This window comes from Dermacentor variabilis, chromosome 2 (genome assembly GCF_050947875.1).
Source record: "Dermacentor variabilis isolate Ectoservices chromosome 2, ASM5094787v1, whole genome shotgun sequence".
Lineage (NCBI taxonomy): Eukaryota > Metazoa > Arthropoda > Arachnida > Ixodida > Ixodidae > Dermacentor > Dermacentor variabilis.
The window spans coordinates 60,399,578-60,415,293 of NC_134569.1; the positions used below are offsets into that span (position 1 = coordinate 60,399,578).

Genomic DNA, 15,716 nt, shown 5'->3' on the forward strand with positions numbered 1-15,716 from the left:
CGCCACCCTATACGACCGGATGTCTTGCAGTAGAGTGCTCTACTTGCAGTCATAGCTTATAGTGGTCTTGAAGAAAAGATCTTGAAGATCTTGAAGAAAAATCAAGCTGACTAGGTGTCTATTTGTTGCTATTTGTGACCCATAGAGTTTCTCACTATAATAATAATGTAATAGTGAGAAACTCTATGTTGTGACCGCCCCGCTTCAAAGGTGGCGCAATTAAATCATCATCATCATCATCATCATCAAATTTGGACACCACCTAATTCAAATTTCGCGTAGTTCAGCTAGTACGGCTCACCCCTCTGGCAACCCTCGCTACTGCCATGTGCTTCTTTACAAAATGGCGACCAAAATACTAGCGAACCGGTGCATTTTAGGATGCGCCCGAAATTTGCGGTTCACGAGTTACTATCCCAAGCTCCTTAACCCGGACATAGAATCAGAGTACGCGTACACTGAAGAACCCAAGTACCCGCCGATCTTGGATATTTCTAGACAGGCCACCAAGAGGCGCGAGAGAGAAGAATGGCGAGACAGCATCAAGGCGATGCCCACTGTTCAGCAAAAACTGCAGACGATGGCCGAGACGGGCCAGCAGTACTGTTACGTGGTGAACCCGGATATCTTGTACTACAACTGCCTCCCTGCGTACCAGTACGCGACGCGCACGCACCTCATAGAAGGGCTGCCCGACTCTTACGAGAAAATAGACGTCGAGGACGCGTACGCGCGGCTCAAGCCGTACCTCGTCGATGCCATCGCCACAGAGCTGGAGATGTACGAGAGCGGCGGTAAATTCAGAGCTAAATCTTTCGAGTCACTCAAGCAGAATAAAGTTATCGCAAGCGTTTTGTCGGTGCTTCTGAGAGGCCTTGCCAAGGACACGCCTCACCTTCAGACCTCGCAGGTCGGTAAAATAGCTCGCTTCCTACTCGATAGTAAATGCACGGAATTGTGCCGTCAAACGGCTGCGTTGGAGCACACTGAACTTTGTATAAATGCATGCACGGTTGCTTTACGTGTAATTCTGGTTAAAGAGTGAGAATGGCGCATGGAAAATAATTCGATTTCAGTGTAAATTGCATATCCAAGCACACACTTATTCTCGCTTACGCTTGCTCTACAGGCGCCACTTTGCCGCGCTTTAACTGAGCGTGATCAGAGCAGCCGACGCGTTGTTAGGCTCACAGGAGTGCATAAACATGTTTAACTGGAAAGACTACAAAACACAAGTTGAGTGAAGATGACTATGTTGTGTACCGACACTTATCTGTTTGAGCATTCTTCTTTGAAAAATGAATTGGGAGCATTAATAAGCAAGTAATAATGTCAAGTTGTAAATGGACATAATGACAAGTGCGGTGTGACTTTTGGATCCTTGCAAGGAGAAAGTTTCATGCACGACTGCGTAAGAACACCTAAACATGTGTTCTCGACAGCCACATTGATGACATATAAGGCTGTTACAGCGCTTAATTTTTGGGATAACGTGGCCTGCATAATAAAATACTTCTCTCTTCCAGGTGGACTTCAAACCACGTTGCGATGCCTTTTGGGAGCACGGCCGATACTACCCCAGCCAGAGGAGACGGTTCAGAAACCAGGAAACCATCCACATGAAATTGCAGTTCATGGATAAACCTGATGCTCAAGTCAGAATTACTGAGCCACTTCCTGCCGTAAGTCAATATGAAGACACCCAGCATGTTTGATTCTAATGAGGATATCGGTGGTTTTGTCAGAGCTTCCTTTCGGTAGAGTGTGCAATGCTAGAAAGTTGCCTACAATTACATGATCATAGCAGAAGCTTTTCTTTTAGCAGCTGCTTCACTTACTGAGAGTGCCAATTGTTTCATTTTCACTGACAGATTATTTGTGTGCAGATTATTTTAGCCTGAAATAACTGCGTAATGGGAAGGTGTGCAGTTGTGTTTGCTTCTTACCATAAGTACTGTCCCTCTGCCCAATAAAACACCACCAGTTTTCCCTATAATGTGTCGTATTATTCATTCCTTGTGATGAACCCTTTCCTTGTTTATGCTCCAGTAATGCAAGGACAAGCTGAATGTCTTATAACTGTGCTGCAACAGTAACACAAAAGAGGGTTATCTCCTGTAAACATTTATTTATAGATAGTGAGCCTGGATGACCCACTTGTATGCAGCCAAGAAGTTCCAGATTTTCCCTACCATCCATCTTATATGAAGTTCAAGTGGAAAAGGAAGTATCAGACTAGTTTGCCTGGTAAGTCTTTTTTTTTTTTATAGTATGTATAATTTGGGTGGGTGTATAGTGTGTGCTAGCATGCCTGTAATCCTGTGCCTTCTTGCACAGGAGAAAACTGCACAGAAAATTCTAAATGTTCTCATATCCCACGCAATGTGAGAGTCTGTGTCAGTATGAATCATTTGCTCACACAATGCATGTGAATAAATGTATATTGAATGCTTATTATGTGGATATAAAGTAATGTGGGATTTATCAAAGATGTGGGAAAAGTGGCAAGGTTTATGTAGTCAACAGACATTTTTTAATGATGACACCTGAAGTACTACAAGCTTTCTGCATTGAAATGTCCTTCATTAACATATTGACACTTTTATGCTTAAAATTTGGCACGCTTATGTTAACGTACAATGGTAGACAGTGCCATATTCTGGGTGCTACATGGAGAATGGTGAGTAGCAGCCTGTGAAAACTGAAGCAGGAAATGTAACCATGGATCCTTGCGACCATATGATCAACGACATTCCCTACGTGTACTGCTGTTATTGTGTCCAAATTTATGAGGCAGTGTCCCAGTGCCTGCTTCATAAATGCAGGAAATGATGTATTTGATCAGTTTGAAATGTCAACATTAATGTCAACGGTTACGACCATCGGCATGTGTTTATCTCTGGCATTGTCATAATATGAGAACACTGCATGCAAACGTTGGGTATCAGCACAACAATATTTCTACAATGCTTACACTGTTAGACCTCACTTAAAATTATATTAAACCAATTTTACATGCCACTATTGCCACCACTGGAAGACCAATTTTTATATACTGTAATTTTTATGTCTGCAGTAGAAATATGCACCTACAGAAAGGAAAACAGTGGTGCTAATTAGAATGTGAGGCATATGTTGTCTTTGCTGTGGAATAAGCTATAAATAAAAACATGGTACTCGGAACTTCTCATATTCTCCTTTACTGTCCATTCTATTCCATTCACCCATTCTATTTAGAGATCTGTGTGTATTGGGGGGGGGGGGAGACAGCTATACGACAGCATTATATGTAAAGGCTTGATACGCTTGATTTGTTGCTTTATTATGCAGAACAATGTGTGCTCCCTGGCACTGTTTTGAAGGTCAGTTATATCATACTACCCAGCTCACTGTACGAAGCAAGTCACAATTTGAACCCAATATTTCTCCACATTAAAAAAATTGCTAGCAAGGTTTCCTACTAATCATGCTGCTGTAAAAAAAGAAATTGCACAGATCCAACATGCCTGTTGGAGTCTGTATGAAGCAGTTAAGTAAATATTGTACATCTAACGGCACTGTGTACAAACGTGCTTACTTTCATCCATAGGATGAAAGTGAACACATGTAATCTCATGCAGTGGTTATGTTTATGCACCTGAAAGGTCTCAACTTCTATATTTCTTTGTCACATTAGCACATACCTTCCGAAGATCTAGTCAAGAATAAGCATACCCCCAGTGGCACATATTGAATGGTTAAATCATAGAAAATCAAGTAAATCAATGAAGCTGCTGAATATAATGTGCTATTCCATTAAATAGGTTGGTATGCTTTAAATATGCGTCTTAGCAGACAATATGTCTTCAAGATTAATGTACGAATTCATTGTTTTATTATGACAAACAGAAGTAAACCTACTAGTAATACTTGATGGTCAGCATACAGGGTTTTATAAGCCCATTTGTTGGTACTTGCATTCAGAGCAGCACATTAAGCTTCGTACATACATGTATATATCGAAAATGTTGCTCCAGTGAGAAAACAATGACAAATGCCGTTTCACATGTGGCACTGTGAACTGTAATGGAACTTCCAAATAAGGTGTTGAGTGGCCATTTTTGTGAGTTTGATCTTTATAAAGTTACCTTGAACAGCTTGTTTAAGTGCGACAGTTCTGCAAAATGTAAACTGCACTCAGATTTTAATTGAATGAGACAATTAACATACTTGAAACATTACTGAATCGTGGCATCCTGAAAAAATGGTGCAGCTGCAAATATGGGTTATTGCTGCCTAGATTGGTTTACACAATAAGAGAAACTCATGGACAAATATTCAACATTTTAACAAACATATTATAATTTGTAAAACTAGACAGCTTGTATTTTAGATTCACTTGCTGGTTTAGGATAATTTGTGTTTTTTGAATGTATTTAACAAATCAATGGCACACTGACAAGGGTGGTTCAACTTTGGAAACCTTCCCCAAAGTTTTTTTTTTTTCCAGCTAGTGTGTGTGTGCGCACGTGCGTGTGTGTGTGTTCTCTCCAAAACCATAATTTCTGCCATTGCCCCAATGGGAAATTCTGGGTACACTAATGTTACAAATAACCTAGCTGGATTGAGGGCCAGAAATCACTCATGATTGTATTACTTTTTATGCTGTAGTTTTTCTTTTTTGAGACTTTGGTTTAGTTGCCATAAATGAAAATAATGACGGGGTTATTTCTTTGTCTGTGCCTTTCCCACATAGAAAACACAAAGCAGCGCACATTCTCATTGAGCCTCATTTTCATGTTCTTTAGGTACTTGGCCACTCCACGAGTGCAATTTTCCTTTGCTCACCATACGGCAACGCAGCGTGCTGACTGGCCACCACAGCTCTCCATTCAAAACACCTGAAGAGGTGCAGGATGCGACGAATGCTGCAGCCATACTGGCAGGCTTTGGCTGGCTGAATGGAGTGGCAACACAGCTGGGTACACATGCAGTGGCACATTGTTGCACACTTGGCATTACATTGTCATTGTTGCACATGGCTGTCACCAGTGAGGAGTGAATAGTGCCCATAAGTAGCCAGTCTTTTTTGTTGTGGGCTACAACTTCTGCAAAAGCTGTATTTTTGCCATCATAGTTGTTATGGCTAGTCATGCAGGGAGTTTTTTTCATTCTTGATTTTTTTAAAGTTCATCTGCGGCACGTAGCACAATTCTAATTTTGAGCTGGATTACTGTCTGAGGTGGACATTATTTGCACAAGAAATCAAAATGAATATTTGACTAATTAACAAAGTTTTGTTAACTCACTTAAACTAATTACTTTACGGGGCATATTGCAATGTACTATAGTTGACTTCCGTTAATTCAACCCTGATGGGACCGATGAAATCGATAGAATTGTCTGCCAGGTCTAATTAGATGAGATGCAGAAAAAAATGTCAGAACAAAATGCCAATTCGTTTGGTAGTATTTGCCAGAGTCTAACATGCCCCCAAATGAAATGCACCCATTTTCTATGTGTCCAAGTAGAAAATTAACGTAGAAATGACATTAAGGCTCCTCAACAAAATAGAAAGCTAACGCACACCCAATTCGTTAGCAAGAAATATGGGCAAGGGTCTAATATTTGTTGCACAGTGGCAGCAGCTTTCCTAAAGTCAGCTTTGCTGCAGTAAATTTGTTTTATGCGGTAGAGCATCTGAAGGCTATGCAGGCGGTTTTGGTTTCATGTCTGATTGCTCTGCTTAAGCAGGCCAAAAAAGGTGTTTTCGACGGGAGGTGACGAGTGTTCAACGCATTCATTCTCCCCTTAAGGGCAATTCCGGCATTTCTCTTACCACATTAGGTTATTGCCATTTTCTAATGGCATTAACAGTCCTACCACTGGTAGGATGGTTCAGTTTGCTTAGAAACTCAACAATAATTTTAAGCGACCAGTAAACGAGGTACCAAAGCTGAAACGGGTAGCTGCTTTGTGTGAAGTCTACGATGAGTCGATGACATCAGATCCTACACTACAGCAATGTAAACACACAGAATGCGTGCTAAACACGTGGTGCACATGGTATTAATGCCAAAAAAGACGAAGCTGACAATCTCTTCCAATGACATGGGGAGCTTTTCCAGCTCTTCTGAACTAGACAACAGTGAATTCAGCAACGATATGAGCACTGAAGGATTACCGCATGCTTTTGACCTGCCGCTGCCTCGCGAGGCAGCTGACGAGCCCCAAGCTCTACACATTGTGCTGCGGCAAGACGAAAAGAAGCACCGGTCACCATGTCTGTTAAAGTAATGATTGCCAGCCGTTGTCTCGTAAAAAAGAGGGGGGCGGCCAGCTTTGGTGTTTCTGGGCTAAGTGGCGGTATAGACTCTGACATCACAATCACAGGGTGGCCAGTAAAAAGTCATTCATTCGTGGGCATGAGTCGAGAGTATGCAGCCAATCTTTAAGTTCATTTTCAGGAAAACTAAATGCAGTCCTATGGTTTGACACAGATAATCAGAGTGCAAGAGAGAATGTATATTCAAAATTTTATTAAGGTCAGTGGACGTAAAAAAATTGCAGGAGTTGCCAGTTAAGCTCCGTTCAAGACACATGCTGCCACTGAAGGGGTCACTGCACGTGTGCTGGCTGGTAAACTTCGAATTATCTGGCAAAGGCAAATCTAGGATCGAAATAACGAAAGTTTGGACCCACAGACATGCATGGCCATTGGCTGGGATCGAATTAACCAGCATCGATTCAACGGAAGTCTACTGTAATTGTAGGCGACTCCAAAAGTCATGTCTACTTGTAACATATTCTGGAGCTGGCACCAGTTTTAAGATATACATCCCTAAAGCTGGCGATAAAATGCATTAGTGTTCCAGTAATTTTTGAACATCAATGCATAAAAAAATGTTCTGTTAAAAAAGTAAATGGAACAGCTTATCTTTACCACAAGTTTGACTGCTTATCTCAAAATTAGTTCCAATCAGATATGCTTTGTGAAATTTCTGCCTTAAATTTGTTTATTGGAATATGTGTGCTGAAGTAAATTTAGGAAGTTGATTACTAAAGTTTTGTTAAGCATTCGATTAGCCATATTGATATTTAGTGTAAATTATATCTGCCTCTCTGAGCAAGCCAGCTCAACGAGATTTGTGCGATTTGCCACAGGTAATATTTAAAAATTGTTGTAAAATAAAAAAAGCACCCTGTATATTACATAGCTGTTCACTCATTACATCACAGTAGCCATGGCCTGCATATTTACTTAAGCAATTGAAATATATCTTGCAATTGCTGTTTCTTCACAAGTACTAAGATTTCATGCCACAATCACATTTTATAATCCCAGTCTTACATGAATGCTATAGAGGTCTGCAGTGCTCAGCTAGATCGGTGATTACACATCTACCAGTAGAATCTCTAACCAGCCAGCCTAACTTCGAGCAGAGGTTTTGTTCACAAGAAAGGATTGATGCAAAGGCAGGTGGCACATCATCATTAATTTTCTGCAGCATTATATATTTTTGTTGGCTGTCTGGCCTAGGCTTGTTACAGCTGTTAATTGTTAAATGAGAATGTTGCATTTCTGTAAATGAATGCTCAACTACTGTCTAGCATAACAAAGATCCTAAATAGGTAAAAAAATGTGAAAGGGCTTTTTTTCTTTTTCTGTGGACTAAATATGAAGTGTAACTGCCTTTTTTCATTACGTGATGCATTACTCTGCAAGCAAATTCTTATATGATTCACAAATGTTAGACTTGTAGCACATGTTATGAAGGTGATTGCTGATAACTTAAGAGTTTGTTTTATGACACTTGTACTGGCCAACTTGTGTTCCATTTGAAATAATGATATTTAGTTATGTGTAGTTTAACATTACTATTAAATATAGAAAGAGATGCAGAGCTTCAGTATCTTCACCCTTGTTGTCTTTAAAATTTCTTTTACAGGATTCACAATATATCATGACCCAACCTATCCCCTGGTCAGCCACATAGTCAACACAGATGGGCAGCACTGGACATTTGCAGTCTACCAACTAAACACACTTCGTTTCCATGAGGACTACTACGAAAGCAATCCACTCCGCAACCTCTGCTGGTCATCCGGAAATCTTCGCCTCTTTGAAGCTTACGAAAATGGAGAACTGAAAGGTATAGATGACAACGTGTTCAAGCTACTGCTTCGGTTCATGCTTCGCCAACCCAAGGTGCCTGAAGGGGTTGAGCTTCGTCCATATCTGGGTGTGGACACCCGTCTTGAAGAAGAGAGGCAAGAACAACTTCAGTATTGGATGAGGACCTACGACTGCCGCTTTGTGCTGAGAGAGGCTATTGCTAAAGAAGTGCCGATGTGGGTCAAGATCTACAAGTGGCACAAAGACGCTCCACCCACACCTCACATCAAGCTGAAGTAACTTGCTTGGCAGTGTGAATGTATAGTCGTTTTTCTCCAGTAAAGTATATAAAGTATAACATATGTGATTCAAAGTGCTGCCTTGATATCTGAAGAGGAAACACTGTTTGCGTATTTGTCTCAATTTTACTGAAAAACACAATGACATCATCAAGAATATTATGCCTGACCTAAAGTGGTCCCTTGATCTCTGAAAACACTGTTTTGGTCTCAAATGTAATTAAATAGTACATGATTTTATCAGCGCAGAAGCAGTGCTGTCTGACCCTTCTGAGGAGTGTTACAATGAAAAGCATTATATTAAGCGAAAATTTCAGCCAAATCAAAACTGCATTCTAATACCAAATACATGTTTACATTTGTAAAAAGTAAAGGTAGATGACTGTAGGTGAGGGGAAATTTTTAAAATGTATATAATAAGGAAAAGAATAACATGTTGTGTGAATATGTTGTGAAACTGCTTACAAGTGAAACTGAAGGACCATGCCACAGTCGAGAATAAGACATGGTCCTTCTATTTCACTTATAAGCAGTCCTAACCGTACTCCTTTTTTGCGTGCATTTCTTGCAATCTCACGCCGACCCCATCTTTCAAGAGCTTTAAAACATTTTACAGCGCAAGCGGTTATGAGTTCATTCCAGTAGCCGTTTACTTGGCGATGGTGTCCGTAGCAGCTATGAGCGGGAGTGAGAAAAATGATTCCCAGTTCCCGCTGGGATTGAACCTGGGCCCGCTGCGTAGTAGTCGGCTACTCTACCACCGAGCCACACCAGTGTTTGCTAGCATTCTGCAAAAAAAATGCCCTATAAATCCATCCTAGCACGTGAGGAGACACACAATGTCACATGTGCACCGCGTAGCGTCTGTGCTTGCCACATTTTGAATTGCAGTTGCATATTATTACACCAGATAGAATGCCATATAGCAGATGCACAGGCAGGAATACAAGGCAGTTGGAAAGGTTTAGGGGAGAAAAAGTTCAAGGAGGTGTATACAAGAACGCTGGAAAATATATTATGTGCCTGATTAAATCAAGCTGGCTAGGCGACTATGTCACCGCCGCGTTTCAACGGGAATGCCAATAAATAGTCATCATCATCATTGTATCGCGTCACTTGCCCTACGATGTGAGATGTGAGCCGCATAGCATCTATACCTGCACCCTTTGCATTGCAGTTGCATATTATTGCACCAGGAGACACTTCATGTAGCAGTTGCATAGGTAGTGGTACAAGGTAGATAGGGAAGTCTTGAGAAAGAAAGAGATTATAGAGGTGTATAAATATTGATGTAATGAAAAACATGTATGGCATACCTGATAGTGGTACAAGGTAGATAGGGAAGTCTTGAGAAAGAAAGAGATTATAGAGGTGTATAAATATTGATGTAATGAAAAACATGTATGGCATACCTGATTAATTCAAGCAGACTAGGTGACTGTGTTTCACTGTTCTGTTTCAAAGGGAATGCCATTAAATCATCATCATTAGCATAATATTGTACCATTTGACATGCAATGTGACATGTGCTCCGCGTAGCATCGATACATAAAAACTTTGCCTTGCAGTTCCGTTATATTCCACCAGGTGTCCTGACATGTAGCGGTTGCATATCACAGTTGCATGCTCTGCATAGCTGAACCTGGTTAACTCAATCAGGCTAGCTGGCTTTTTGTCACCACCTCTTTTCAAAGGGGATGCCAATAAATCATTATAATCATCAACAACAACGTACCACGCCAAGGGTCAAGGGATGTGATATGTGCGCCACGTAGTCTAGATACCCATGTTTACTCTTTGGTACATGTTATGGCACCTCCTCGCAAGGTACGAACTGCTGCTCAAGAAGCGAATTGTAAAGCTACCTGCGCGGCTTTAGAGAGCAGGACATGCTGCAGCTTGCCGTCAACGCCGAGCGGACAGTTCAGATCCTTCTCACGAAAACGACGTGGAGACCCTCTATAGCGTAGTGCCGAAAATGGAGCTCCTAGGGAACCGCTATTCGAGCTTACACTGTGATTGTGCTGCATGTACTGTGTAGGCCTGTGACTATTTGCGAACAGAAATTATTTTTTCTAAATTTGATGCAAAATTCATGAAACTGTAGAAGCCCAAATTTTGTTAACTTTACGAGGAATTGGGGAGAGTTAGCAGGTATGGTATCTACACTCATTATATGCAAGTTATCAATGAGCTATCTTTACTCTTCAGCCTGTGATGCTTTTGTGCAAATATGTTTGCGGACATAATGTACGATGATGTTTAAGTGGGGTGTCAGCAAGTGTTACATTTACCCATTTATATCCACTTGCACTTCCAAGGTTTGTTGCAACTTTGTTGATTATACACTTCAGGACTTCAGACACCAGTAGCTACACATGCTCTGTGCACTGTTTGCAAAGTTTCAACCTACTGTCTCTATTGTCTGCCTGTGTGGACTTTGAAACTTTCCCCTGCACAGACCAGAGAATGGATTAAGAATGCAGCAAAGCGTGGATGAGCTTTCTGCAGCTGATACTGCAAAAGGCATGCAACAAGCACAGCAGTGCATGGAAGCGGCAGCATATATTTACAGTCAACTGCTGTACATTACTCTTCATACATTGCACTAAATGTTCACAGTTGATTAGGTTAGCATCTGAAGTTTCCAGCAAAGGTTTCTTCGAAGTGTAGGTGGTTGTCGAAGTGCCGGATCTGAAACGAGTCATTCGTAATACATACTTTAAAAAGCTGAATACCAAGAATGCCTCCTGAAGCATACCTGATATCACATGCTCCACAATTTTTTGTTTCTGTACTGCTTCAGCAATCATTGTTGATGACGAGTGGGGCCCAAGAGGCTGATTGAAAAAAAAGAAAAAAGAGCTATAGCAACCAATGGTTTACCACAGCTCACAATCTTTGTACAGGGCTGCAAACACTGCTTAGCGCAGGTAAAATTTGTCATCTTGGACATATCTACAAGTTAGCTAAAAAGCATTCCTGAATATTATCATTAATATGTTTTTGTATAACTCTAGGATACCTGCCGGGGAAATTTCCTCAAGTAATATCTGGAGGGTCACTCTGAATATAACATGAAACAACAATTCTTTTCTTAAATTTGGCACTTCAATATGCAGCAAGCTCAGCTATTAGGCAACGAAGCCTGGTAGGAAAGTCAATCTTGTTGGTAAGAGCATGTTTATGGGAACATGAGAGAGCAAGACGGTGCAAACACATGCCAATCTGTGCACCTTAAAATTTGCAAATATCCTGTAGACACACACACACACACAAATAGCATGCAAAATAGCATGTATTCTTAAAAAATTTTGCCATGAGTCCACACCTACTGTGGAGTACATGCATACTTCACCTCTAGACATAGCACAATAGCAGCAGAATGCTTGGAATAGCACATAACTGACAAGCAACAACTGTTTTTAGATCATAGTGAATTTTTCAGTGACTTTGCTGTTGCCAATTTTGCCTGTTTCAGGAACTGCTTGTGCAACAAAGGTAACCTCTGAAGTCCTTTCACAATCATAAAGAAGGCTTTCAAGGGTATGATCAGAGATGGATGAGTGAAGCTTTCTCACAAACAAAATTAACATATTTTTCTAGAACTTGATGAGACATCAGTTACTTACATAAAAGGCCTGAATTTGTAAACAATACAGAAAGTTCAGGAGAGTTGGCAAGTAGAGCGCATACAGAAGAATGGAGGTGATGATACTATGGTGTCCAACTACACTTATATGAGGACTTAATTGGCCCTATCGCACTGACATACGCGCACACTGCCTCAACGTCATCTGCATACACACCTTCTCCAATGCACAACCTTTTGAGCACTTTCACAGCTTTTTTTACTTAATGCAGTGCATGGCACAACTACAACTTGCACAACTTTGTATCATGAACCAAGGTGCAAATTAAAAATGAGACTTGCCAGTGTGCTTTCAGCTGTTTCTGGAGGCCAAACATTGGGAATATCCTTTTCTATGATGTCTAGCAGTGCTGCAAACAGATGTTGCAGGCTCCTGGCCTCTTGATCCAAGCCACATAGCACCAGAGCATGCAGAAGGTCCCTGCACTCCTCTGGAAGTTGTGGCATAGCATCACTTGACTGGACAGGCTAATCCCACAATACCCATCATATATGAGGATGTGGTTACAAGGATGCACAAGTTTGTTTTCAAGGCATAATACCTTGGCCCTACATGCAAATTAAGACGGTTGTGCTGCCTTCGTTTGTGTTATCGCATTACAGGTTTTTTTATAGAAGGGCTAAACTATTTGCAGAAGCTGCTATTCAATAGATAATTCCTTTGTGATAGACCGATTAAGTGTCAGTCTTTTCTTGAGTTTTCAGAGCAAGTGGGCTTGCCTTGTAGTTTGTCAGATGAAGAGGCCACTTCGCCAAGTGCAATGATGAGTGCCAAGTCCTCATAACGGGAGCCTTCCTTCAGCACATACTTTTTGCGTTCTTGTTTCTTACGATTCCTTGATGTCCTCATGGTGGCAATCGATCTGAAAAAATACAGTACTTCTCCTTTCAAACAAAACTGACGACTAATACAAAGCATGATCACTTTTTGAATGAAGCTAGAAATTCCTCACCCCGAAATGAAGCTGCCACCAGCAACGCTCCCACCGACTGTCCTGGATGTCACGCTTGCCACGTCGGAAAATGCACCATCGTCAAGATCTCCCTCCCCTTGATCATGCCGAAATATCCAAATCAACAGCTTGCTTTGTAACTTGACAATTCAACAAAAATATGCTTAATATTATGCATAACTGTCATTTGGAATATACTATGTCAATGCATCGTAGGATTGCATATAAAACGAAAGGTTATTTTCATACAATGACAAAAAGCAAACAAGTTCGATAAACAGTACAGGACATCCTCAATGACACGCTTTGTGTGAAAAAAATGAAATGCACCTATGCATGCAATCATGCCTAGCTGTACCACTTATTCAATTTTGTTAGATGTACACTCCATGACAACACAAGAAGCCATTGACTACATATAATATATTGATTGGGATTGGTGGGATGTATATTGGTGAAAGGGGATGTTGGCATGAAAAAAAAAAAGTTATATAAATTTTGGGACCTAAGCACGTACCAAAACCACAACCAAATTATGGGGCACGCTGTAGTGGGAGACTCCAGATTAATTTTGACCCCCTGGGGTTCCTTAACATGCACCTAAATCTAAGTGCATGAGCATTTTTGCTTTTCGCCCTCTTCAAAATGCAGCCCCCACAGACAGCATCGAACCCAGGCAGCGTAAAGCCATGGCCAGGCAGCGTAACACTATAGCCGCCAAGCTACTCTGTCGGGTTGGTGTTTGCATTTTCCGCCTACCTAAGCATGTTAGTGTTTGCGAGTGGGCTGGCAGAAGCAGTGTATGTTGGGTGACACCAACAGAATAAGGGAAATCAAGGTGATAGATTTCTTTTCTTACAGCCACATGAAGCTAACAGACAATGAACCTTAGGAAAGCATATAGGAAATTAATTCTTCTTTTGATTGAAATGTAGAAACATTAATACAGAATACTGAAATGAAAGAAGGCAAGAAGACAACTTGCTGCCAGTGGGAGCTGAATCCACATTTTCCGCATTATACATGCAGTGCTCCACTAATTACACAAAGTAATTACATTCCACGGAGTACAGTGGTAGCTGTCCCCCCCTGTCAACTTTCTTAGGGTATTTGTGTATTTATGTACGTGTACGGTCGACTTTTGTTAATTTGACTGTGACGGAACCAATGAAATTTGTCTAATTATCTGGTAGATTGAATCAAACAAGGTACAGAAAAAATGCCAGAACACACAGCTAATTAATTTGACAGTATTTGTCCAATTTTAATACACTCCCAAAACAAACAAGCGCCCATTTTCTATCTGTCAAAAGTAGAAAACTAACATGGAAATTACATTAAAGATCCTAAACAGAGTACAAATCTAATGTGCACCCGATTTCTCAGCAAGAAAATGGGCCAGGGTCTATATATGTCTTGCACAATAGTGGCCGGTTTTCTAAAAAGGAGCATGTTTCATTAGGGTAAATACTATAATAGGACATTGTGAACTACAGTTACTACTTGAAAATATTTCTAGGGGCAGGCTGAAAATAGGTGTTTGCCAAGGGTGATGATGTGTGTTCAACGCAGTGACTGTCCCTTAAGTTACTCTGAGAGCGTTGCCACTACAGGGATCAGTATTGTGGTCACCATAAAGATCAGGTGTGTGCATGATAGCTGGTCAAATTTGAATTATCCGACGAAGGCCAATTTTAGATTGAAATAAAAAAAATTTGGGCCTAAAGAAATTCACGAGTGCCAGCTGGGACCTTCAGTTGGGATTAACTGCAGTCGAAATAACTGGTCTACTGTACAAGATTTAGCCCTGGAGGTGTTAGCCAGTGCCCCTCATGGCCATGGCAGTGGTCACTGTGGCCACTTTTCCTTTGAGAGCTCCTTCTCTCGGACCTTGAAATCAATGTCATTGGTTATGGTCAGAGAGAGTAACCAGCAGGTTTAACAACTGTTGCTGCGTGCCCCATAAACAAGGAAAGCGAAACCTACAATGACACCAGACTTACACCACACTTATTGTGACACATCTAGTATTGTCGGGGTCTCCCTCAGTACTTTTTTCCTTCCTTCATGATAGAGAGAAAAAGGTCTTAGACAAGCTTTACTTAGCTGACAAGTCTTAGCTGCTTTCTGGCAAAAGACACAAGGAAATTCTTAGTTATTCCTAGTTGCCTCACATGCGTGTTGTACATGTCAGTTGGGTCTGCTCAGTTCCTCCCACTGCAAGGAGGTTGGACTGTGTAGGATATCCATTGGTGCACCATTAACACTAGCTGAAAGGGTTTTTATGGCCTCCAGACCACCAACTAGCCTTTGCAACTCCTCCAGAGCACTTTATGTGATGTTGCTAAGCCACTGCCCACAGGACTACAATCAGTGGTATGTGGTCCTTACCACTATATCCCTATTGTGGCATAATTTCGCGGCTTAATCTATACTTTGATTAATCTTTCTTTTTCTGATGTTTCTAAAGAGAGATGAATAGCCAATATGAATGGTTAGCTAATGATCTAGACAGCATACACAAAGACGAGCATGACGTGACTGCCTCCATAGTTTTTTGTGCCGGAAACTTGCCTTCAGTAAGACATTTTTGCTGACTAGTTGGTTCATACTTAAGGAAAGTTAAAATTACTAAACTACTAAACCAAACACTTAAAGGTGCTGGATGGAGGTGCAGTTATTATTTGGCCTTATAGTCCACATATTCTACAACACCT

The 15,716-nt window shown here is 41.0% G+C and overlaps 2 protein-coding genes across 3 annotated transcripts in view; one reads left to right on the forward strand and one right to left on the reverse strand.

The window, feature by feature from the left end:
* The first annotated feature begins 313 nt into the window (after positions 1-313).
* On the forward strand, positions 314-8,455 carry mRpS30 (mitochondrial ribosomal protein S30). Its single transcript, XM_075680710.1, has 5 exons — positions 314-910; positions 1,527-1,682; positions 2,136-2,247; positions 4,788-4,961; positions 7,929-8,455. The coding sequence occupies exons 1-5, from the start codon at positions 344-346 to the stop codon at positions 8,393-8,395; spliced, it is 1,476 nt and encodes a 491-aa protein (XP_075536825.1). The 5' UTR covers positions 314-343; the 3' UTR covers positions 8,396-8,455.
* A 2,489-nt stretch (positions 8,456-10,944) lies between these two features.
* Positions 10,945-15,716, reverse strand: part of Elp1 (elongator complex protein 1) — a 230,558-nt gene continuing 225,786 nt past the window's right edge. For both annotated transcript variants that reach the window (XM_075680709.1, XM_075680708.1), the window contains exons 29-33: positions 13,000-13,096; positions 12,767-12,909; positions 12,329-12,477; positions 11,156-11,234; positions 10,945-11,088 (exon numbers count right to left, since the gene is read on the reverse strand). In XM_075680709.1, the coding sequence (XP_075536824.1) occupies positions 11,021-11,088; positions 11,156-11,234; positions 12,329-12,477; positions 12,767-12,909; positions 13,000-13,096 (536 nt within the window). In that variant the 3' untranslated portion in view covers positions 10,945-11,020. The remainder of the gene's footprint in view (positions 11,089-11,155; positions 11,235-12,328; positions 12,478-12,766; positions 12,910-12,999; positions 13,097-15,716) is intronic.